Source organism: Hippopotamus amphibius, chromosome 5 (assembly GCF_030028045.1).
Source record: "Hippopotamus amphibius kiboko isolate mHipAmp2 chromosome 5, mHipAmp2.hap2, whole genome shotgun sequence".
NCBI lineage: Eukaryota > Metazoa > Chordata > Mammalia > Artiodactyla > Hippopotamidae > Hippopotamus > Hippopotamus amphibius.
Window position 1 is genome coordinate 173,551,239 of NC_080190.1, and position 10,043 is coordinate 173,561,281.

The 10,043-nt window shown below is 69.0% G+C and overlaps 1 protein-coding gene across 1 annotated transcript; it reads left to right on the plus strand.

Annotated features, from left to right (window-relative positions):
* The first annotated feature begins 1,510 nt into the window (after window positions 1-1,510).
* LOC130854327 (synapsin-1-like) lies at window positions 1,511-4,618 on the plus strand. Its single transcript, XM_057737020.1, has 6 exons — window positions 1,511-1,852; window positions 2,424-2,543; window positions 2,659-2,779; window positions 3,229-3,305; window positions 3,773-3,826; window positions 4,115-4,618. Exons 1-6 carry the CDS (start codon window positions 1,511-1,513, stop codon window positions 4,616-4,618), a joined length of 1,218 nt encoding a protein of 405 aa, XP_057593003.1.
* The last annotated feature ends 5,425 nt before the right edge of the window (window positions 4,619-10,043 follow it).

Sequence of the window (10,043 nt, forward strand, 5' to 3'; positions counted from 1 at the left end):
CGGCCGGCGGGAGGCTCTGCCCACACGCTTCCAGCCCCTCAGGCCTCTGGAAGAGTACTGCCGCTCTGTCCACCACAGCCACACGGGCGTGGGCCAGCCTGTCCGGTCTCCTGGCATCTCCCTGGTGTCCCCACATGGCTTAATTGGCAGCTGGCAGAGTCCTGGGCTGGATCCAGGAGGCCTCGGGGATGAGGTCACAGAGTCCGGGCCTGGCAGGACCCCCAGCGGTCAGTCACGGCCTGCCCCCGACCCTGTGGGCAGCGCCGCACCCCCTTCAGGCCAGGACTCAGAACAAGAGGGCTGTGGCCTGCCTGGCATCCAAGGGTGAGCCCTCCCACACACCTGCCTTGCAGACAGCGGCCTGGGGTGGTGTCCGCGCCTGGCGTGGCCCAGGAAGGAAGCAGGTGGCCGAGGGGCTTCTCCGTGTGTGCTGGGGGCTGTCCAGGCTGGGGGAGGGGCTGTGCCCCGAGAGCCTGCCTGGGCCGAGCCCTTTCCCCGGTGACAGTGGCCGCCCTGGTGGGCGGGCTCTTGGGGGTCCACACGCAAGTGGGTGTGCGTACCTGAGGAGGCACGTGCTTGCCTGGCCGTCCACTCTGCTCCGACGTGTCCAGGGACTCTGTCTCTTCCCACCTGCCTGACCTGCCCCAGCGCCCCAGCCCCACTCCGCTCTGGGCTCTCTGTCCTCTCCATTCTGGGCTGGGACGCCCTCAGCCTTCCTCAGACGTGGCCATGTCTCAGGTCACGGCTTTAGCCCCGCACTTTCTGGTCCAGCCACGTCACCGTGGTCACTGTGTCACAGATGGACCCTGGGCCACCGACAGGGACTGCCCCAGCTCACCCACAAGCTCCACGAGTACCTGGGAAGACACAGCCGCCCGGCGCACGTGTCCCACACGCGTGCGGCGGGGGAGGGAGGGGGAGGCCCCGGAGCCCCCGCGGCGGCCGCAGGACACGGCCCCCTCCCCGGGCCCAGGGATGTGCGGGGAGCGTGGCGCTGAGCGCGCGTGCGCGCGGCCGCCCGGGGAGCGCCTGCACCCCGCACCCGCAGCCTGGCCCACGCAGGGGCGGCTCATTCTCCCGAGTGGTTCCCCCTGGGTGGGGAGGTCGGGTGAGCACACGCTGTGATCATTTTGCTTTGCCAACAGAAAACTGCCGAGAGGGGAAAAGGCAAACTCCATTTCGCTTGGGTCAGCAGGGAGCCCAGGCGCAGATGAATGCGAGGAGAGGCGGGGTTGGAAGGGAGCCCTGCGGCGGAGGCGAGGCGGAGGGCCAGGGAGGGGGTGGGGTGCAGGGATCACAGGGGAGGGCCAGGCGGAGGACGCGGGCGGGGCCACCGGCTCTTCCCTCTTCTCCCCACCCCTCAATTCACTCTCCCCTGGGCTCCCACCCTGCCCCCACCCAGCCCAGTCCAGACCCGTCCACCTCAGACACCATGCGCCCCTGACACCCTACCCCCCAGAGAGGGAGGGTCGCCCAGGAGCCTGTCTCTCTCGGATCAGGGCCTGGGTCAATGCCACACGCCAGCCAGAACCCCACTAACCATGGCCACCCAGGGGGTTCCCACCCTTCACCCCACTGGACACTGGCCCCTGGGCTGAGCCCACAGGAGGCAGCGCTCGGGGACCCGGAGCCAGTCTCCGAGGTGGTGAGTGTCCGCCAAGCTGCACCGCCACGGGTAGGGGTGGGCAGCGAGGATGGTCCCGGGGCCCTGGGGACCCAGAAGTGGGGTGTGTGGCAGGCAGTAAGTGGGAGAAGCAGCAGTTCCGACCCCGAGCTCCTGGTGGGGCCGAGTCCCAAGGCCCTGCTGCAGAGGCTGGGGGAGAGGTCTGCCGGCCCTTGTGGGTGCCGGGAGGTAGGGCGCCCGGGCTGGGGCGTCCTGTAGGGACCCAAGCCCCGGAAGCCCGAGGCACACTGTGCTCCTGGCATCCCAGGCCAGAGCTCTCGTTGGAGAAGCTGAACTTGCTGCCTGAGTGCAGAGAGCTCAATGGTGGCCCCCAAAAGATCCAGCCACCCAGAACCTGCGAATGTGCCCTTGTTTGGAGCAAGGATCTTTGCAGATGTATTCATCTGTCTACCCGGATGGGCCCTAAATCCACTGACACATTTCCCAGTAAGAGACAGAAGAGGAGAGGCCATGTGAAGACGGGGGCAGAGACTGGAGTGATGAGGCCACAGCCAGGGGCACCTGGGGACACTGGAAGCCGGAAGGGACAGAGAAGGGTCCTCTCCTCCAGCCTCCGAGCGAGCACGGCTCTGCTGACACGTTGATCTCAGACTTTTGGCCTCTAGAACTGGGAGAGAACAAGTTTCTGGTGTTTTAAGCCTCCACGTTTATGGTAATTTGTTAGAACAGCAGCAGGAAGCTAATACACGGACCTCACACAGGTCCCCTTGTTTCCGGGCCTCCGTTTGTCCTTCCGTAGGATGGACATAATCCGACAGGGCCTCCGGTGTTGGATTCGAGTGGTCAGCTCCGCCCAGCTGTTCATGAGCAACTTCCCGCACTTCTGGAAAGCCCGCCCCACCCCCAGATTCTGACGCAGGTGGCTGGGGCCTCCGTCACGGAGGCCGGAACCTCTGCCTCTCGGGGTGCCCAGCTGAGGACGGGCGAGCGGAGAGGCAGCCCCTGACATCCCCCACCCTGCCTGCCCCCCTCAGCCCCAGCGTGCGGGGGGCCCAAAGCCTGCTGTGGCTGGTCCCGGGGGCCGTGGGCCACCTCTCAGGCTGGCCGCGGGTCCTCAGCCCCCGGGGGAGGGAGAGGCCATTCTCTCGGCGGCTGGTGAGGCCTCCGCCCCAGACCCCATGGGGTCCTCAGCGCCTGTGTGGAGCAGCCTGGCCACGCCCCAGGCTGGGTGTGTCAGGGGGTCTGAGGCCTGGGGGGCTGCACAGGCTCAGCCGGCGCCCCCATCCCACACACGCCCCCATCCCACACACGCCCCCACGGCCAGGCACCCTAGCAAGCTTCGCCCTCTTCCCGTGGCCAGGGTCTGTGCGTTCAGCTGTTGCGCAGGTGCGTCTACCTCACGGAGTTCCTGTGGGGGGAGATGGACCCAAATACAGCTCCCCCCGGGGAAGCACAGGAGGCTCGACTGGGGCCGTCCGAGGAAGTGAAGCGGAGGTGACCTGGGTCAGGGCCAGCGGTCCGCGTGGCCCTCGCGGGAACGGGCAGCGCATGGGCTTAGAGGGCATCGGATCCCCCCGCTCCCACCGCGAGCCTCCATCCCCCAGCACCAGGGGGTGAGGGCCTGCCTGCCGTCACCCTGAGCAGCCTCGGGGCCGCCCCGTCTGTGGCCGTGCGCCTCCCGGTGCGAGGGAGAGGGGAGCCACCCTCCGTCCCCCGGGGGCAGCCCGGAAGACCCCCTCCCCTCCCCGTACCTGCCACGACACAGCCCCCTCTTGAGTGGCCAGCATCTCTGCCTGGTCTCCTAGGACAGAGGGTCCCTCGGCTCACGGCCCGGGAGGGATGGGGAGGCGTTCCCAGGGCCCAGGGCACACCCAGCGCTCTGCTCCGGGGGCTGGGAACAGCTCTGTGCCTCTGACCTGACGCGTGCCTGCGTGTCCTCTCTGCTGCCTGTGGGGCACCCGCCCTGCCCCTTCCGAAGCCGTCCCCCACGCCCCCAGCCCCCCCACAGCTGTGCCAGTGTCCGCACACGTCCTCCGCCTGCCCCCGGAGCTGCTCACGCTCAGGACAATCCCCCCGTGGCCCTCCCCTCCCCCCTCCCCTCCCCTCCCCCCCCCCCCCCCCCGCTCCCCTGCCCCTCCCCTTTCCCAGCCTCCCCTCCTCCAGGGCCTGCACTCTGTCAGCCTCACCTGGCTCCAGGGCCAGGTGGGCATGGTCCTCACCTGCCCCTGAGTGGAGTCGAGGCAGGATGTGTGGGAAGAAGGGCAGGTGGGCTCTCGGAGGGGGCGGGGAAGGACGGGGCAGAACTGCCCAGCTGAAGCCCAAGGCCCCACTTGGAAGGGGCTGTCCCTGCCCCAGCCTGCAAAGAGTGTGTTGCTGGGTCTCAGTGTCCCTACCTGTGAGCTCAGAGCCCTGCTGCGGGGGGCGGGCGGCATCTGGGAGTCCTGCGTCCCTCCCAGAGGGGCCGTGCCCACCGTGACTCCCTGCCCTCAGGACGCTGACTGTGGACTCAGCCGGGGTTGGGGTCGGCCCAGCCGCCACGTGCTCCCACGCACAGTCACTCCCTCCCGGGCCACGCACACGTGGACACACACCGGCCTCAGGAGGAAGCAGCAGGCCGGAGGCCGGGGTCCGCCCCGGAAAGGCAGGAAGGACCCTCCTCAGTTCCGGGATGCCCTCCAGGCTCCTGGGCCTCCGGAGCAGCAGAGAGGAGCCAGCCTCCGCCCTCCTGCCGCCTCTCCCCCGCCGCCCCTGCCAACACACCTTTGCCACCACCACTTGCTCCACTTGCCCCATTGCTCCAGGCAACGTTCAGACCAGCAACAGCCCCGCCCCCACCCTCACCCGCCAGCAGCAGCACCTGCACCCATGCACCCCCATGCCATCAGCACCGTGGCCTCAGCTCGGTCACCAGCACCCACAGCAGCGGCCTCGCCACCCCCTGACCAGCAGAGCCGTCACCCCGGTGGCCGGCGGCCACCTCCGTGTCACCACTAGCTTGGTCTTAATCCCCTCAAGGGCCACGACACGAGAGCTTTACGAGCCCCTGGCCAGGCTGCCCTCACCATCGTCCCTTCTTCTGGACAGGGGCCCTCGGGCTGGGGCCAGAGCTAGCCTACGGTGCGCTCAGCAGGGCCCCCGGGACCCGCTCGGCTGACTTCACTAGCTGGGCTCTAGGCACTGAGAGTTCAAGCCGGGCCCCGGCCCTCGGGGCTGGCCCTCGGGGGTGCTGAGACGGGCGTCTCAGGGCAGTGACGGCAGCAAGCACAGAGGGCTCTGGGAGCCCAGAGGGCCTTCAGCTGCCTGCCCAGGGTTAAGGTCAGTCCCTCCGAGGAGAGGGGATAAGGAAGTCCCAGAGGGGAGAAGAGAGGCAGGATGGAGCCAGGCGGGGCCAAGGTGCCTGGGGTTGGGGGGCTGTGGGGACCAGGACTCATTCCGTGAGCTGGGCCCCTACCTGGGAGAGGGCATAGCTCCAGGGCTGCACCGCCTCCCAGAGGGCCCGTGGTGGCCTAGACCCCGAGGAGCATGGTTCACGGTCCCAGGAGCACATCTGTGAGGCCGCTTTGGCGGTGCCTGGACCGGGTGTGCTGGGACTGTGATTCCAGGAGGACAAGCAGGTTTGGGTGGGTCAGCTCAAGGTAGACCCACTGGACTTGGGCTGCCAGGGGGCAAGAGGGGCGTGCCCAGGAACGGTGGGGCGTGGGCTGGGGCCGGAGGGAGAGGCTTGTGGGAGGGCCCTGGAGGGTGACCGGAAGCCTTGGGAGAGGGTGGTGGGGCTGGAGGGGTGCGGGACAGCCTGGAGGCCCCGTGAGAGAAGGCCGCGGGGAGAATCTCAAGGGAGCGTTCAGAGGGGAGCGTGGGGCACTGTCCCAGAGAGCAGAGGCTGGAGCAGCTGAGGGGCGGTGAGAAAGCAGAGGAAGTAGTCAGCTCCCTCCCTAACCCAGGCCGGCCAGGCCAGCCCTGCTGCGGCTTGGTGGCTGGAGCGAGAGGCCCTGGGGGCCCTGAGGTCTCCGTGGAGGATGGAGGTGGGCATGGAGTCCAGGAGGGGCAGGGGTCCCTGATGGTCAGGCAGCCCAGACCAGGCTGGGGAGAGGCCCCCGCGGGGGTCGGGGTGGGAGGGAGCCCTGAGCTGGTGGGAGGATGGACAGAGGCCTGGGCAGGTCCCACTCAAGGTCAGCCCCTCTGGGGTCAGAGGTCTCACCTTGCCTTGACCAGGAGGAAGGCCTCAGCAGGCCGCCACCCCTTCTGGGAGTGGGGGCGTCCCACCTCTGATGCCCCCTGGTCTCTCACACACCACCTCTGTCCTGATGCCGGCTGTGCTCTCACCTCAGCAGCCTACGGCCTGCAGGGGGTCCTGACGGGGCGAGGCCCACCCGGAGAGAGGGCCCTGCAGGGTGGCCTCCCTGGACCCACGCGCAATGCAGTGTTTACCTGGGGAAGACTGGCGGCACGCCCCCCCTCCAGGCTCCACGCTCCCCTCCCCCTCGGCCCCTGGACGGGTGAGCCAGACGTGCATTAAGACAAGAGTGACTTATCGAGCTGTCAGGGGGAGCGTTTTAAGACAGAATTATAGGGGAGAGGAAAAAGATTTTTACCAAATTAATGAAAAATCAATCTGGCCTCAAAAATCCATTAGCCTTCATAATGCGCCGCTTACAGGCCGAGCCTCAGAACCCGACAGGCAGACAGCGGAGCGGCTCTTCAACACCGCGGCCCTCCCCCACGCGGTACGCGGCGCTGGCTTCTGAGAATGACACCTGCCGCCCCGCCCCCGGGGCTCCCACCCCAGAGCCCCTCCGAGGCCCCCGCCCCGGGACCCTGGCCAGTGCGGCCACGGGCTCCCCCGGCACAGACCCCGGGGCCGCGGAGCCTGAGCCGGGGAGCCTGCGGCCAAGGGGCGGAGGCAGGGTGCTGGGGGTGGAGGCCGGCTGTGCCGCCAGCCGTCTGTGGCCGTGGGGGTCCCTGTGGCGGGCGGTGGTGCGGCCGGCTGAGGAGACGGCCTGGTGCTGCTGTGGTCGGAGGGCCGGCAGCTGCGGTGACTGCTGAGCTGTGGGGGTGGGAGGTGCTGGGCCCGTGAGGAGGGAGTGGGGGGCTCCCTCCTGGGAGCTGTGGGGAGGGCAGGAGGCCCCGGGGCGCTGTCACTCCGTGGAGGCCGCCGGGGCCAGGGCTCGGGGGCAGCAGGCGCGGCCAAGGGGACTCCGTCCCCACGCGGAGGAGAGGCGAGGCGGTCTGCGGGCCTCCGTGCCCAACATGGGCCTGCCCGGGCCCAGGAGGCGGGGGGGATTGCTTTTCCGTTAAATCCAGAAACCTCTCTCTCTTTCTCCCCCCTCTCCTGGAAGCCTGCCTTAAAGCTCCACGGCTCTGACAGCTGCCTCCGTCCACAGCCCACCTTCCTCTGACTCCACTCAGGAGGTGCAGGCAGCACCCCTCCTGACACCTTGTCGCCCACCCTCTGGAGGGGCTCCCTCGGGCCTGGCCTCAGGTGGGCAGGACCCCCAGGAAAGCCCAGGGCTCAGAGGGCAGCCCCTCACCTGGCCCTTCTCCTCGGGGCTCCTGCCTGACTGCTCTAGGGACGGCCACGTGGACGCCTCCATCTGCCCTGTGCCCCACCTTCTACGGTCTCTTCTGGAGCATTGACGCTGAGCCGCCCCTCCTGAGTCCTCCCTGGCTCTGCTCGCATCACCTGTTCACCACTCGTGCCTCTCCTGGGGGCCTGCCCTGCCCACCTGCCGCCCAGAAGGGGCTCGGTGCTGGGCCCTGCCCCCAGCAGTGGGGGGGTTGTGGGAGGCCAGGCAGGTACGAGGCGGGCCCGCGGGGCTGGGGCAGGAGGCCCGGGCTGCTGAGAGCCGGAGCGGGGCGGCCACGGGGAGGGTTTGAGGCAGATGTGGTGCTGGCTGGGGCTGGGGCCTGCCAGTGGGTGGGTCCGGTGGAGGATGGCGCTGGGGGCCAGCCCCGCGGCAGGGTGGAGCCCAGGGGGGCTGGGGCGGCCGGAGGGACCCCTCAGGCCTCGCGCCCCCCGTCTCCCCCGCCCCTGGGGCTTGCGGCAGGAGACAGCCCCCAGGGAGCCCTGGTGCCCGGGGCGGGGGGGCACACTTCGAGCTCCTCTCACCTGCATGGCTGTGGGGACCCCGGCCCGGAGGGGCGACCGCCCCAGGCCATGAGCAGGCGGGGCACGGGCGGCACCGGCTCCCCAGCCCTGCAGCGCCCTGGCCGGCGGGGCAGTGGGCTCAGCGGGCCCCGGGGCCTGGCTCCGCTGCCGCCTGCCCCTCACCCGCCCAGCTGGAGCCAGACAGTCGCGGCCGTGGCGGGCTGCGGTCTTGTGGATCCAATCCCAATTCATTAGCGGTGCAGGTCGGGGCAGGAGGGGAGGCGTGGGCAGGGGGCCGAGACCCCGTCTGCGGTTTTCCTGGTGGCCTGGCCGCTGGGCTCCAGAGGCTCCCAGACCCACCAAGGGAACCTGCTTCCAATAGTCAGGCGGGGATGGCGCGCGCGCCCGCCATGGAGCACTCAGACCGCGGTGGCGGCCCAAGGTGACCGGAGCCTGGTCCCGCCGCGGAGGGGCGTCCCGGGTGGTGGGGCCCAGGTCCCAGCCCAGCCCTTTGTCTGTCCAGGAGTCTCTGTTGCTCCCACTTTGTCTGGGCCTCTCCGCAGGGGTCTCTGCCCCCTCTGCTCCTCCCCGGCCTGTCCTGCCTCTCGGGTGCCACGTCCTGTTCTGGGTCTCGCGCTCGCATGGCTTCGCTCTCTGTCGGGGCGCCCGTCACTTCTCCGCCTGTTCCTTGTCACACCTGGGCTGATCTGGGGTGCCCAGGACCAGCCAGTGCAGGAGGGAGCCAGGCCCTCCTGGTCAGAGGCCCCTCAGAACAGGCTGGCAGTGTGCCCACTAGGGTTCAGAGGTCACAGCCAAGTTCCCACCTTGCCTGGGGCGAGGGTCTCCCTGCCAGACAGGGGCGGTGTGTCAGGGGTGTCTGGAGCCCCCGCCTGGGCCAGGGGCTGGCCCGCTGCAGCCAGAGGAGCTCCAGCTCCCCGCCGCCGGCCAGACCTCGGCTCTGCCCGTTGGCATGATGCCAGGGGAGCATCGTGGACGCCCTGGCCTCAGGGTGCACCAAGCAGAGCGTGCTGGGCATGAGGAAGTGGTGTGTGCGCACCTCCCTGCCCACGCCCTGGCCACACCGCACACGCAGCCCCCTCCTCCCCCAGGGCCCAGCCTGGCCAGCGTCCGTCTGATCAATGGCCAGGCGCAACCCGACATCCTGAGAGGGGGACGGATGTGCTGACCCAGGCCATCTGCCTCTGCCCTGTCCTGTCAATCGCGGATCACCCGGCGCCGGGCTGCTCTCAGCCCCCCGGGAGCCTCGGAGGACGCTGGCGGGCCCTGCAGCCATGGCACAGCAGACCCTGAGAGCGAGGCAGGCAGGTGGGCAGTCAGCTGGAGGCTCCTGGGCCTCTCTCCCCGACCCCCGTCTCCCTGGTGGCCTCCAAGGCCCAGCCAGGTGGGCCCCCAAAGCTGCCTGGGGGCCTCCGCCGGGCCTCACTCTCAGGACTACTGCAGGGCTTTCGGGAGAGCTGACCTCCCACCTCGAGGCTTTGCCTGGTGGGTAGAAGGGCCTTAGAATCCCAGCAGGGTCCTGGGAGGAATTCCTGGGCCAGACCACTCTCAGTTTGGAGAATTTTCTACAAAGCAAAGCTGTCTCAGACAGTGGGGGGCAGCCTGGCCAGCCAGGCAGGGCTTCCTGCCCACAGAACGGGGCTCCAAGAAGAGACTGGCCAGCTGGGGGCAAGCCTGGCTCGAGAAGGCTTGGCAGCTTGGCCCACCAAAAGGCTGAGGGCCAGTGAGGAGTGGGTCACGGCCAGGGCAGTGGGACCGTCGGTCAGAGGCCGTGGCGTGTGGGCAGCCCACGTCAGCAGCCCAAGGCCCAGGACCACCGCCCCGGCCCTTCAACCCACCATCCTCACGTGGCCCAGCGACCTCCTGTCTGCAGCGCTGGCCCGCCAGGCCCTGGACCGTGACACGGCCTCTCAGGCTCGCGGGGCGAGGCGTGGGCTTCTGTTTTAGTGCCTAGAGGGGTTCAGAGACCTGTCCAGTGTCACACAGCATTGGTCCGTCAATGCACCTAGACACTCACCTCTGGGTCTGCTCAGAGTAGTTTGTTGGGGTTTGGCTGGGAGCCCTGGAAGGAGGCAGAGCCAGGCCCCTGTGCACGCCGCCCCGGAGGGAGGCTGTGCGGGGTGCGTCCGGCCGAGCCCCGCGGCTGAGCTGGCGCGGGGACTGGGACTCACCTGTCCTCGGGACCCGTGCTCATGACCATTCCTGAAGAGGAGAGTCGGTCAGTGACCCCGGCACGTGGCCGTTTCTCTAACTGGGAGAACATGCAGTTTTATGCACCTCGGAAGAGACACCGGTGGATCGATGGCTGAGCGAGCC